The sequence below is a fragment of the Ammospiza nelsoni genome, chromosome 18 (assembly GCF_027579445.1).
Source record: "Ammospiza nelsoni isolate bAmmNel1 chromosome 18, bAmmNel1.pri, whole genome shotgun sequence".
NCBI classification, from domain to species: domain Eukaryota; kingdom Metazoa; phylum Chordata; class Aves; order Passeriformes; family Passerellidae; genus Ammospiza; species Ammospiza nelsoni.
The window spans coordinates 2,807,765-2,822,282 of NC_080650.1; the positions used below are offsets into that span (position 1 = coordinate 2,807,765).

Sequence of the window (14,518 nt, forward strand, 5' to 3'; positions counted from 1 at the left end):
AGTGAGAGTGATGACATGTCAGTCTCTCAGCAAGACTGGAGTTAATAAATAAGTAAATCAAGTGGGCAGAATTTAAATACTGGTTTTATCACAACTGTGTGCCTTTGAACCTTCTTTCCCATGGTAGGTGTAAGATACTCCAGGAGTTGTTGTATACATCTCTGCCTCAGGGGAACAATTCCTGGCCCAAGCCCAAGTTGGGAACAAGTTATTTCCCGCACTGAATATAGAACAAGTGCTGCTGAAGGGAGAGCATTACAGCTCTGTCCCTTCTGTGAAGTTTAAGGAACTGAACAGATGTGAGGAACTGTAAGCAAACTAATTAGACACACACAAACCTGCCACTGAATCTGTCCCAAGCCTTTCAGGCTGGGTGGGAGCCAGTTCTGAGTGTTTGCTGCAAACAGCAGGTGGGTGTCTGAGCACAGCGTGAGGCGTCACTGAAACCCACCTGCAGCACCAGGGCAGCAGCTCAGGCCTGAGCACCACAGCTCCTGCTGGGGACTCCTCTTGTAGGGACATGGAGACCCCAGGATGCTGATCATGAATTCTGGCAGTGCCCAGACTGACACAGGCAGTGAGACACACCTGGGCTGAGGCTGGGAAAGGCCTCTGTATCCCTGCTGCTCTGACAAGGCACCCACATATTCACTTCCATTGTTATCAGCACATTCAGCTGAGATGGAAAAGAACAGGCTCCTAGTGGAGAAAGGAACCCCCTCTCCCTAAGGAAACAGCATCAGATGCTGCACTCAGACATGCTAGCCAGCAATGCCAGCAATTTGAGATGAAGCAAGAAAAATTCACCACTCTTGGTTCAACTCAAGCACTGTGGAACAATGCAGGGCAGTGTTCATCCCAAAATCTCATGAGCTCCCTCTGGAAGCAGCGTTGTGCTTGCGAAATTCACCAAGATCATTTTCATAAGAAACCCGTTCAGCAAAACAAGCTTTTGTGTTGGTGTGGTATTTTCAAGGAAAGGAGGATGTCAGGAAGCTCCTGTGACACTTGTGAGGACATGGAACACCCCACTGTCCCAGCTCTGCAGGTGCTCTGGCACCCAGGGCCCCCTCAAGGCTCAGTGTGCCAGGGCTCACCTGAGCCACCCTTAATGTAACTCCTCAGAGAGCTCCTCTGGCACTGCTGCTTCATGGAGAAAAACCCCCAGAACACGAACAGCCTCACCAGGGAGCTGGAAGAAGATGGACTTCAAACCACAACCAACCTGCCCTGGAGAATAAATCACCCCCTGCAGCAAACTACACAAGCTGTGGGAGATGCATCTTGGAGGGAATTCACTCCACAGGGGAATAAGCCAGGAAAGGACATCTGCCCTGATGCAGCTTATCCCAGTCTCCCCCAGCAGCACGTGTGCCAGACATTCAGCTGGAGATGGCCAGCAGTTCCCATGGTGCTGTTCCCCAGTGGGACAGGAAGGCAGCTGCCCTGGGGCCGGGGCTGCATCAGAGGCTATTTATGGGCTCCATCCTCAGGGCTCAAGGGCTGCAGCAGCATGTAAACATGCCCACAGAGTTCTGCCTTGCAGGAAATCATGGAACCTGGGAATAAAGAGCAAGGGAGGATCTAAGGAAGAGGCTCCATCTTCCTTTTGCTGTTCTCCTGAGCAGTCTCATCTCACCTTCCAAGATGATTCTGAAATTCTACCAGTGCTCCTTTGCCTCAGGAAATAAACAGCACCAGTTACCCACCATTTCAGCTCAGCAGAAGCACTGAGAATTCCAAATCAAAGGCACACAGTAAATCTCCCAGCGCTTAATTGCCAGGAACAGCCAAAGCAGTGCTGTTCCTGCTTACCAAAAACACACTCAGAGCACCATGCATGTGTGAGACAGCAAACAGCCCCTGCCTGACTTCACAGACCTGACCCACATCCTGTGCTAGTCCCAAATGTAGAATGGGGAGAGGAAGTCGTACCTGAGCTGCCACTAGACAACAACTGTCCTCTAATTGAGCCCTGAGGTGCCACTGACACTGCAAGGGCAGAGATGGGGTGCACAGGGCCCTTCCAGCAAGGGCTGGAACAGCAAAAGCAAAATTAAGGTACCTCTGAAAATGAGCAGCTCCTTCCTCTGCTTCATCAGCCCCCAAAGTTTTGTTTTAAGCAGCGCCAAACAAGCAAAGCTCCTTTTCAGAGCCCATCTGTGGCAGGAACTGAGCACCAGCTCCATGAATCAGGGAGGAGGCTCAGCTCTGGTTTGCCAGCTCCCCACATTCTGCTCTAATAAATGACAGCACAGAGCTGGGAGCAGCAGCACGCAGAGCTCAGGAGAAATGAAAGGCCAGGAGAGCTTCACCCCAGGCCTGCACAGAACACACACACCTCTGCTCCCAGACAGCCCAGAAGGGCCCAAACGCTGCTTTTGGGGCACCCTATGTCACAACACATTTGCTTGGGCAAATCACTTTAACCATAAACAAATCAGCAACAGGAAATGGCTGATCAGCTGAAAGAAACCAGCTCTGGAGCAAGGCAGCTTCTCAAGGCTAATGCAGGAAGAGATGCCCAAAATGACATTTTTGTTACCAGCAAAGAATCCAGCTGCTCACAGGACTCAGCCAGCCAAGGGTGAGCACTCCTGCAGCCTGCCACTGGCTCGGGCTGTTCTCCAGAGCTCACTCCTGCTCCAACAGTTGCCCCCAACATCTTCAGAGCCAGCTGTCCCCCTAAGGCACATCTGTGCCTGGACCTACATGAGCAGCCAATTGTTCATCTGTACTTTGTGGGGCTCAGGATTTAGGAATATCTCACCCTGAAGTACAGACAGATTGCTCTGCCTACATCCCAACTCAAACACCTCACCTCCTTAAACAAGGGGCAAAAAGAAAGAAACAAACCCACAAGATCTTCACACACTCCAAAGCCAGGGTCCCAGGGAATGCTGTTACATCAAGGACCCTGCCTGCTGGTCAGGGCTGTGTGTGCCACAGAGCTCACCCTGCTCCTCACACCAACTCTCTGCTCCCTTACTCATTGTCCAAAGATGAAAAGCTAAAACATTCCCAATTTCTGTGCACCACTTTTACATTAAGGTGATAACTAATTCAGCTTTTGTTTCCAACATGTATCACATCCTTGTACTCACCTTAAGGCATCCTGGGTGTATGATTTCATTACAAATGGAGCATTCCATTAGCATGAGATTAAACTTGCTCTCCTCCTCTTCCACAGTGTCCTCTTTCCCAGCTTCTCCACACACCAGACACACAGCAGTGTGAGGCAGCACCGGCTGTTCAGGGATCAGAAAGAACTGATCAAGATATGGCAGACATGGAAACACAGAGCTCAATGTGCATTTACAGTATCCATAATTTATTATGGATAAACTATTGTGCAAACTGACATGAAGGCAAAAAAAAAAATTGTAACAAATTAAGGCTGGGTACCAGATCAAGCTCCATAGGACACGTTTCACCCTGTAGCAACAGAGGCTCAGGGAGCATTACTGGGATGGATGAAAATGCATTTTTGGTGGGTTCCTTGAATCTGTGAGCTGACACAGACATTGGCATGCAAGTCACTTCACCAGTGTACAATGGGAGGGGAAAGAATCACCCTAGACCAGCACTATTCCCATCCATTAGGTTTCACAATCCAAGGAGCAATTTGGCAGCTCCTGTATTTTACAGGCAGGGCAGACAGATGTTACGGGACCTGATCCAGGTCTCACAGCAAGCCCACAACAGAACCAAGACCAGCCCTTTTCCTGACTGTCAGTCCATTATGCAGGGCCCTGCTCCCAGCCTGAGCACTGCAAAAAGCTCTGCTCACTTAGGAAGAGGATTCTCTCCTGCAAGTGTCACAAGTGAGATCACACAGATTTTTTTCTTTCTTTGAGGCAGAAAGGGAACTGCAGCATCTCACATAGCTGTCACCCATGTCAAAACACTGAACGTCACTCTAATTAAAAAGCCACCTTTTTGCTAATGATTAACAAAATTCTGGTCTGCAGCAATAAGGTAAAAACCTCATTACAAAGAAGAAAAGGAAGGACCTGAGCTGCCCACAAAGGGAAGTGCCATTGACTGGGCTGCCAGTCCTTAACTACCACACAGCAGAAGCAGAGATGGGGCTTTCCCAGCAAGGATCTCTTGTGGATGGAGTGAATCAATCCCTAAGGAAATACCTGCACACCAACCCCAATTTCAGCACCAACAGTGCATCCTTCAGCAAGGTTCAGGCAGGGGAAGCCCAGCTGTGTGAGCCATCAGAGCACAGAGCACTTTGCAAACAGCAATACAATCTTTCTTGATGGGAGGGAGGGTGTCCAGGCAATGTCCTCAGTCCCTGGATGGGCTGGAGCAGCAGCTGGGCTGTCACAACGTGTCCTGCCAGCCCCAGTCCATGCAGTGTGTCCCAGGCACTCCTGCTTCCCTTCCTGATGGATGGAACTGGTGATGCAGAGGAGGTTCCTGCTCTCTGAAAAGCAGCACCAGGGGCTCTCTGAAGGCTTCTGAGCTTAATGAAAGTCTGTCTAGTTAATATTGTCAGTGTTATTAACCAAGGCAAGCACAGTCCCAGAACTGTAGGGATCATTACTTCCATACAGCTTCAGCATCTTGCAGGGTCTTTTTGGCTGCAAGCTGCTGGATATTATTACTGCTGAATTGTTAGAGAGCAAGAGCAAAGCCAACAGGACTGCTTACAGAAATGTAAAGCACCTTGAAAGGTACAACACTTCAATTCCTTAATTTTCTGGGCCTTTGCTGCTTTAAGAATTTGTAATAATCTCCCTGATATTTGCACCAACCTAGAAAGTGCAGAGAAGTCACTGTCAGTGCATGTGAAAGTGGAACAAGTAATCAGAGACCCCTGGCTACCTCTGTCCTAACTGAAAGAAAAACTCTGTGCACCCAGAAGAGAAATAAATCCTCACTGGAAGACAGAAAATGACTACATTCAGCTAGAAGAGAGCCCAGATCATCTCCAGAAGGCTCAGCCTGCGTTACTGAGAGTGAAACAGCTTAGTATGAAAGTTTCCTTCATCAGTGAGGATGAGAAAGCACACTGCAGCCCTAATTTAATCCTTCCACTAAAAAGGCAGCATGATTTCACTATTTCTTGCCCCTGGAGAATAATAAATTCTTCATCCATGCTGTTCAATTCATGCCACACTCCAGGAAATCAAGTGTTCAAAGAAAAGACACTTGAGCTGCAAAAGCACTCTGCAGAAAGGTGGATATTCTGTGTACTTTACTGAAAGATCCAGCAGTGCTGAACCCAATCCTCTGTGTCAGGAACAGTGCAGAGCTTGGCACAGAACATGGAGTGAGCTACCAGGAGCAACTACTGGAAACTATAAGTGCTTATCAGTTTTTTATCACTGGTAAGTCATTTAATCCCTCCACTTTGGTCATCTCCTAAGAATTAAAAGAAAAAGCCCCAAATACTAAGTGAAGGGAACTGTAATGAGAGAAATCAGTATAGATAGGGTGATATTTCAGTTATGAATAAACAACATTCCTTTCCTCAAAAAAACAACAACAACAGAAAACCAAACCCATAACAACAGCATAAACAAGACCTTCTAAAGAATTAAAGTAAAAACTAAAGCTGATTTTTAGCCTTGAACAGAGTCACTGCAGACATGAGACCCGAGAAGAAGCTCCACAAGTCAGCATGGCAGCTACAGACTCAAAAGCTGCTTGAACAACTTAATGGAAGATTAATCTGTCAATATTTGTTAAACAGAATGCTATTGCTTGTGACTCGAGAAGCTCCTAAGTAATGTATCACAGGAGCCCAGGAAACTGCCTGCCTGCTTGCCCTGTTCTGATGCTCTTTCCCTGACAGCCATTTCCAGTCCCTGAGGAAGACAAGACCCTGGACTGATGGCTCTCTGCCTCACCCAGACCAGACCCTCTGCTCTATGCCTAAGTAACAGCAAACAAATTGAAATTCAGATCTCTGTGAGCCTGGGGCTGGGGTCATCAACACCGAAATCTTGGAGGCTGTCAGTCAAGGATTTCCCTCATCCTAATTTGTGTGGATAACATGGCATAGATGACTGCAGGGCAGCTTTTCTCAGGAAATTCCAACATCCAAATCAAACACATCTCTTTGTCCTTAGAATCAGAACTTCCTACTCTTCCCATTTTCCCCCATATCCCAGAGTTTAAGGGTGACTTGAGTGCTGATTTTTGATGTACTGACAATCTCCACCTCTACACTGCTAAAAGGAAAGCTGCCCTGTTAAGTTTTAGTAGCATTCTGGTTTAGGATTTGGGGGGGATGGGAGGCACTGGGAAAGGAGATGTGAGCTGGGAGGGCAGGGAGAGCTCCCAGCCCCAAACTGGTCAGCCAGGAGACACAGCAGGAGGAAAGGACCCTGCAGGAGAGCTGCAGGCACACTTACAGCTATGCACTGCCTCATGATGCAGGACTGCTTCATCCTGCCGGGCCCCCCGAACTTCTTCATGTCCTTGCAGAAGTGGCACTCGCCGCACTCTGTCCGCAGGCACGCCTCGCACTTGCGGCATCGCGTCCTCCGCCGCCGCGCGCCCGCCGTGCTCCGGTTGGCAGCGAGCTTCACCGCGGCCGCTGCGCCCAGCTTGCCCTTGGGCCGGCCCACCGCCCTGTTCTGCAAGAGACACACACACTGTGAGCTGGGAGAGACACACACACACACAGGGTGAGCTGGGAGAGACACACACACACACACAGGGTCAGCTGTGACACACACATACAAGTCAGCTCTAAAACACACACAGGGTCAGCTCTGAGACACACACACACACACAAGGTGAGCTGCACATCCAGCTCCCTGCTGAGTCTGTGCCAAGCTGACCCCTGTTAGTGAATTACACACAGAGGTAACACAGGTAACACTCAGCAGATGTGTATGGTCACTCTTAGACATAAAGGAGCTCCACTGCCTTTCCAAGAAAGGATGGGCTGTAAAATGACACAGAAGCCAGGACAAGCCCACGTCAACAGGAGGGCAGGGAAAAGACATTTAGGCACAGCTCAACACAAGATCAAGTCCCAAGTGAGGTTCTTGGCTTGGGTCAATAGATCTGTGCCAGTGCTGAGCTCTGGGCTAGAGGTATCTTAGATTTGTGCTCAGGTTAAGCCAGAAGGACTTCCTCTGCTGAGCCCAAGGAGCAGCAAAAGTGATTTGGTGGTTAGGTGCAGCAGAGAAACACTCAGCCAATGGCTCAAGCCCCCAGTTGTATCCCTAAAAAATCAGGAGAGTATGAACTACTGCCAAGCAATAAAGTAGGAAATAAAACACAAATGCTACAAAACCCTTCCAAGGTAGCTCCCCTCCTATCCAACACCCACAAGTGCTCAAAAATAGAACACCAACTGATGATGGGCAAAGGCTAAAAAGGGCATGCCAGGTCTAGATTTCAATGACCTTTAAGATAGAAACTAAAGGAGCGTGAAAAGATTTGAAACGATTAGGTTAACTGCAACATATTCACTCTGGACATCCAAATTTCGTGTTCTCATCAGAAACTCCCTGTTACACACAGGAACTTACGGCTCAAGCCAGACATCACTAAACACCAAGTAATTGTATGGAGCTAATTATGCAAGAATTGGCTTGGCTCATACTGACCCCTGACAGCTTTCTCCATAAAGATGATAATAACAGGACTGCAAAGTTCATTTGGTTTCGCATTTATACAACTCTTCCATTTTCTGCACATCTCAGCATATGACCAACAGACCACCCAGTTTCACTTTCTGTTTCTGTTGAATTCTGGGCAATCAGCAAGGCAGGGGCAGCTTGGCTGTAAGGAGCCATGCAGAAATTCCACCACAGTTTTTAAAAGAAGAGATGTGCAAACATCTCTTGTACACTTGGTTGTACAAAAGCTTCCCCAAGTGTCCTGCTGTACAACCCTGTAAAGAAGCCACACTGCAGTGTATTTGATCTTCCTCCCAGCTGACTTAGCAAAGCTCCAGTGACTTTCTCTAAGCTGCAGAGAAGTGCTGATATTTTAACAGCCTCATCCCAGGAATCTCAGTGCTGGAAGAGCGAAGTCAGGAGCCAGACCCCTTAAGTCTTCTCTCCTACAGACTATCATTACTGAGGTGGGAGAAAACACTACTTAGTCCATGAGGGTGCAGAAATTTCTTCAAAGTTTTTAATTCCACTCCTCCAGAACAGATTTTGTTCTGTGTGCAGGCTGAGCCTCGCTGTGCTGTGTGAGCAGAGCTTCCTTCCCATCGGCAGCCGCAGCGGCCGCCTGGATTGCAGATCAATGTCAGACACTCCAAAGGATAAATATTTACCTTCTAGACCAACTTTCCAGCCTCTCAAGGATAAAGTCGGGTCTGGCAGGACTGGCTTAGAGGCAACCTAGATAAGAGATAATTTTCTTCCTCAGCATGAATCACTCCTCCATTCTATTAGAGTCTCCTTCAGCTAGGAAGGGAGGCGAGACACGAAGCGAAGGCTGGATAGCAGCGGGAACAAGTTAAACCAAAACATGCACAACAACCTTGGCAGCTCCCCTTGGACAACAGCACATGGAAGATTCTGTGTGAGCACCTGACTCCTTCCTACTGGGAAGCAACATGATTAAGTTTGAGGCAAACAACAGCTATGACACCGTGAGAATGCTGTTTTTAAATGCTTTCAAGGAAAAATCAAACTCTGTACTTTTCCAGCTGAAAGACAACTCCTGCTTCTGCCACAGTGATACGGGCCAAGTCCTAATTCTGAGGACAACAGTTTAAGTGCCAGGACACTGCAAAGACACAAGTGATAAAAGGCATCACTTGAACACAGAATTTGAGAATCCTAAAAAACCCACAAAAGCAGGAAGGTGAAAGTACAAGAACAAGCCTGAAGTCAGACCATACCACACAACCCAGATTTTTTTCCAGACACCACCAGAACACAGCAGAGGTGCAGACCTCCATCTCACTGTATGAAACATTCTTGCCTACCCAAACCTCTTCACTGCTCATTAGCAAATTGTACTAGCTGGGTTTGTACTAATTTACCAACCAACCAATCCTCAATCCAAGCCACGTTTTCACTCCAGGATGTCGCAGCCAGCAAGGCTGGAGAGGCCTTGCAGGAATTCCCGTTCGTATCTTGTTTCAAGGGGCTCCAAAAGTGGTCGCTTAAAAACCTCCACAGAAGAAAATCTGGCCTGGGATTCAAAGGGGTAGAAGGAGCCTCCAACATGGCTTGGGGTTTATTTAGCACATGGCAGACAGCCAGATAAATTCCAGGTCGATGTTAGTGAGGAGATGCTGCAGGATTTCCAGCTCAGACTGCAGTTTCACAATATACCAGGGGCTGGGTAAAATCTCCTTCGAAGTTCCTGTCCCCATCTCTGTACTGCCACTTGCCACCCTCCTAGCACAACTCCATGGATTTGTCTTGCAAATAATGAGCCCATGGCAGGGGATGGCAGCACTCCTTGTGCTGGGTGCCCAGCAAACAGCAGCTCCAGGGCCTGAGGCTCAGGCCTGGCTGTCACACCCACTGGGGTGACACAATCTCACTCCTCTGGAGGGACCCCACCATCTCCTCTCCCAAGGAGATGCAACTCTCAAGCACAGCCTGGACCTGATGACTCTGTAGCCCTCCACAGCTGTCTCTGAGAACTGTAAAGGAAACAAAGATTGTACCAAACTTGAAGATTTTTTCCTCTCTTAACCCTTACAACGAAGCCAGGGAGCTGAGACAGAGCCTGCCTGGAATACCATCACCAGCCACCATGTTCCAACATCTTCACAAGAACTGTGCTCATAACTCCTATGGCCACAGCAAGTCTGCAAAAGAGAGGCAGGGGATGCTGGAGTGCTGACAGCCACTCTGCCAAGCTCTCAACATAGGCAGAGCAAGCAGCTGCTGAAATGTATTAGGATTAATATCTTAAATTCACATCTCTATTACACTGAAGCCTAGGAAGCTGGTGGACTTGCACAGGACACCATGCTGGGTTGTTTGCTTTGGGGTTTTGTTTTGTTTTGGTTTTTTTTGTTGTTGTTTTTGTTTGTTTGTTTGTTTTGTGGGATTTTTTTGGTGCTGTCCATATTACTGCTATGACACACAAAGGTAACTTGCTCCTGTTTCCAAAGCAGACACAGCATTGGGGATGAACGTGGCCCATCACAGGTACTGTTCTATGCACCTCAAAACCATTTACAAGTCATGAAGTTGGGCTCACCCTCCCACACCACAGTGCTTAAACATGCCCACCCCTCCAACAGGAAATGCAGAGATTTTCTGAAGTGTTGGCCTCCTACAAACCCCACCAAATCCAGCAAAATTAGGGCACTTGGTGGGGTGGTCACCAGTAATTAAAGAGTCGCTCAACAGGGCTGTGCAGATCTGGGAATACACTCAGGTACAACACTCACAATCCTAAACCAACCCTAGGAAATGAGCTACCTGGAAGCCTCTCCTCAGAACATGACTTTATCCTGGTTATGGACAAACATTTGGCTGCTGGGCAGTTTCCACTGCCTTCTCACAGTACCTCAGCACACTTCCACATGTCCCAGCCCTGCCCAGCTGTCACTAAGAAACCACAGCCAGGGTCAGAAGGACCAGAGGCACTCAGGAATGGCCTCTGCCCTGAGCACAACCCTGACTGCAACAGGAACATAACCCTGACGTTTACAGCAGCAAATTTCTAACCTTCACAATTACAAAGAACAACTCAGAAGACCTCTGGCAAACAAAAAACACCCTGAACACCAAACTTTGGAGAAAACACTGCAAGAGCCATCAGCCATTAAATGCATCATTAAATAGGTGCTGATGTTCCCCAGCTGCTGTCCCAACACCAACTGGGATCTGCCAGAGATGTCACCAGGCAACTTCACACACAAAATCCTCCACCCTAGAGAGGAAGAGCAGCTGACCCTGCGACCAAGTCCAGCAGGAGGGAGGTCCTGGTTCTCAAAGCAAGGCTGACTAAACCTGCAGCCTAGAAACGAGCTCTTCTGCAACTGGCCTTTACCTGGGCACAGCTCTTATTCCACCACTCAGCTTCAGTGACCTGCTTTAAACTGCTGCCAGCAGCACCAAACCATTATTTCAGACTCCACATCTCCACAAAAAGCCCAGAGACGTGTGGGGCTGTTCTGAAGGGCTCCTCAGGGGGCAGGTCAGCGAGACCCTGAAGCACTTCACTTCAACCAAGTACAACCTGAACAGCTCATGTAGAATCCACAGTGTACATCTCCCCTGGACAACACCTTTTATGTGTGCAGTGCTCACTGCTCCAGGTGCTGTGCCACACAAATACATCCCTTGCATTTGCAAGGCAGCAGTGATTTCCTTCTGTAACACACAGACAAATTCCGATTATTCTCATTTTCTGTAGTTTGACCACATCCTCAAAACCACAACAGCACCCACAGATGAGAATCCAGGCCTTGCCAGGTGCCAGTCCTGAGCTTAGAGCTTTATGTGGCACTGCATCCCAATGCAATTGTTTTAACAGAATTAGGATAGCCAAATCTAACAACCACTTGTTTCTTTAGAAGGTCTGATAAATAAACATTAAAGAGAAGATATTTTTTACAGAAGCTGCATGCATTAACCCACAATTCCTAACTGCTGTCACCTGAAACACCACCCTAAAGGGGCTGGATCATGGGCAACACTGGGCACAGGATACACCACCGGGTGGCACAGCAAAGGCTTCTGGTCAGTTAGATCTACATCCTTTCCCACTGCATTTTTCCATCCAAACAGTGCCAGTTCTGGAGGACAAGACTGCTGTGTGCTGCCCAGGGCAGTGAGCAGCACTGTCCCCTCCTGCTCCAGTGCCACACTCCTCTCCCAGCCTCCTTATGCAGGGAGTTCTGGCATTCCCACTAGAAACCCAAACTGACAATTCCCAGCAGAGCTGCACACCAGGTAACCCTGCATGTACCCCAAAACATGGGTGCTGGCCTTGGCAGGGTCAGCCTGTTACCCTCACACTGCAGGCACTGCACAATCACAGAACTGCTCAGGTTGGAAAGACCTCAGGGATCATCGAGTGCAACCATTACCACAGCTCTGCCATGTTCACCACCAAACCACGTCCCCAAGTGCCACATCCACACCTATTTCTAACTCTTCCATAGATTCCACAACTCCCCTGAGATGCCTGGGAGTAATCACAACCAAGTCAACAGTTCTTCTGTAATAAACCCTTACATCTGTTTAGCAATTAACAGAAACCCTTCTCAAAGGAAGAACTCGGAGGAAGAAGGAAGGACAGGATGATGTAACTGCAGGAATGCAGTGGGGCCAAGGAAGAAGCAAGATTAAGAGAGCAAAAAATCCCATTGATGCCAATAACATCCTTAAAAGCTGTATTAACTGAAGAGCACATGCCAACACCATGGACCATGTCTGACCAAAGCCTATCTACCCAAAAATCTGCACAAGCAAACTCCAGGAGAGCTGTTTTCCTCTCCCAGTGAGTGTTTACAGTTACATCACCCTCCTTCAGAATACACTCCTGCTGGGGTGGAGGTGTCCTTCAAGTCCAAGGTCCCTCATTGAACAGCAGCACCGAAGGGAAAGGGAAGGCACTGGAACTTTTTCAATCCCAGCTATCCCAAACCAGCATTAATCCTCTCCAGATGTTTACTGCCACCATCTCCTCCACTTCATACCTACAAAATCCCCTTCCACCACAACCAAAGTAGCTCCTAGTGACCCTTCCAGGTGACCACACAGAACTCCACTTCTGAATCAGACTCATTTCCCACAAGAAAATAGAAAGAAAATAAAAGTTTATACTTTGCAGGTTCATCTGGGTGTTAATGACACTCCAGCAGCTTTTCTGCCAACATAGCAATGTTGTTTAGGGTGTGATAAACTGGCACATCAGTGCCACTGTCAGTGCCCCTGTTTATTTTCCTCTGGTGGTGAGGAGGCAGAAGTTAGGCCTGGAGGGTGGAATAAGATATATTGGCAAAAACATGCTTTGGGAGATAAGCTCCAGCAAAAGTAGGAGCTCTTAAAAAAAAGACCCCAGTAAGTTCCAGACTCGGGGCACAACACAGCTTTTTTACTGCTGCTTTGGGACAAATCCCCCTGCCCCATCCAGGCAGTTTTCTCTCTTTACACACAGTCAGAAATCAAATTTCTTCACATCAGGAGGAACACAGCAAGCTGGTGGGCTGGGGCAGGTGCTGCCCATGACACAGGACACAGCCCCAGCAATGCTGGCAACTGCCACAAGTGCAGTAAATCCTGTGTGCTGCAGAACCTCACCGTCTTTTTGCCTTCTTAGGTGCGACACAGACCAGGGAAAGAGGAATGAAAGTCAGCATAAAAAATGACAAAACCTGTGGGCTTCTACCCGAGCACTGAAATTGTGCTGTTCAACTGCTCCCTTAGATGTGAAGCACCTGTTACACATAAGGGCTATTGCAGTAGAAAAAGCAACATAATATTGATTTGACATGTCCTGTGTAGAAAAAGAGGGTAAGCAGACATTAAAGCAGGCCTGTATGAAAATACAGCTGGAACTACATGAGGTGTTTTACCACTGGAACAGAAAGGAAAACATTCCACAGCTCTTTGGTACATAGGTCACTGCGTTATAGTTTAGGACCAGACCAAGTTTCTTAAGAAACTCCGAAAGAAAGATTTCCCCTGTCTTGCATTAATTTTTGTTTTAAACTTCTAAGACACAAAAATGCTATGAAAGCCTCAGGTTTTAGAAGAGTTGAAGAACATAACCAACTTTCCAGATTCATCCAGCAAGAACCAGCACCTCCAAGCAACAATTTCACAGCTGGTACAATACAGCTGAGACCAATCTGCTCTCCCAACCATTAGCTCTTTTTAAAAAGTGTGCAGTGATTGCACCAAGACACAGACACAAATGGAAAAGGCCTGGCATGAGAAAAAATTTAAGAAAAGGACTGGGATATTTAACTACTACGTGTGGGAGCACAGCAGTGAACTCAAAAGCAGCACAGGCCTGCACATTCACACAATACTCAGAATTAAGTAAAGACTTAATAAAGTTACTCATGCAAACCTCAGCTCAGGCTCTTGGGCTGACACTGACCAGGCCAGCATAGCACACTGTGCCCCCCAGGGTTCCTGCATCAGCTCTGCCATCCCTGGGGAGCACCCAATGCTCCCCACCACCCCAAATTCCTTTCCAACCCTGTTTTCTACGCGCGATTCTGAACCAAAACAATGTAAAGTTGCTCAAAACAAGATGGGTTTTGGAAGATCGTCTCAACACCTGGACTACATAGAAACTTGTCTCTAAAAAGACAATATCAGGCTATTTTAAAGAGCGAAACACCTCGAGTTAAGAACAAAACTATCAAGTTTATGTTTAAATTACATACACATGTTTAATACTATTCCTGGTGCATTTTTAATTGCTTAGGCAGTTCTTAGAGAGTAAAATACGCAATCTAGAACATATGTTCTGGATTATTTTTCACAGATTACTTCATAAATTCAAGAAGTTTATTCTCCTTCCCCCACAGGAAAAAAAAAAAAATTAAAAAAAGCCTTCAGAGAATAAACCCTGCAAGTATTAATAAAAGTTC

General features: G+C 47.5%; 1 protein-coding gene across 2 annotated transcripts in view; it reads right to left on the reverse strand.

Annotated features, from left to right (window-relative positions):
- Window positions 1-14,518, reverse strand: part of KDM2B (lysine demethylase 2B) — a 103,539-nt gene that overhangs the window by 9,212 nt on the left and 79,809 nt on the right. For both annotated transcript variants that reach the window (XM_059485273.1, XM_059485272.1), the window contains exons 13-14: window positions 6,375-6,599; window positions 3,105-3,248 (exon numbers count right to left, since the gene is read on the reverse strand). In XM_059485273.1, the coding sequence (XP_059341256.1) occupies window positions 3,105-3,248; window positions 6,375-6,599 (369 nt within the window). The remainder of the gene's footprint in view (window positions 1-3,104; window positions 3,249-6,374; window positions 6,600-14,518) is intronic.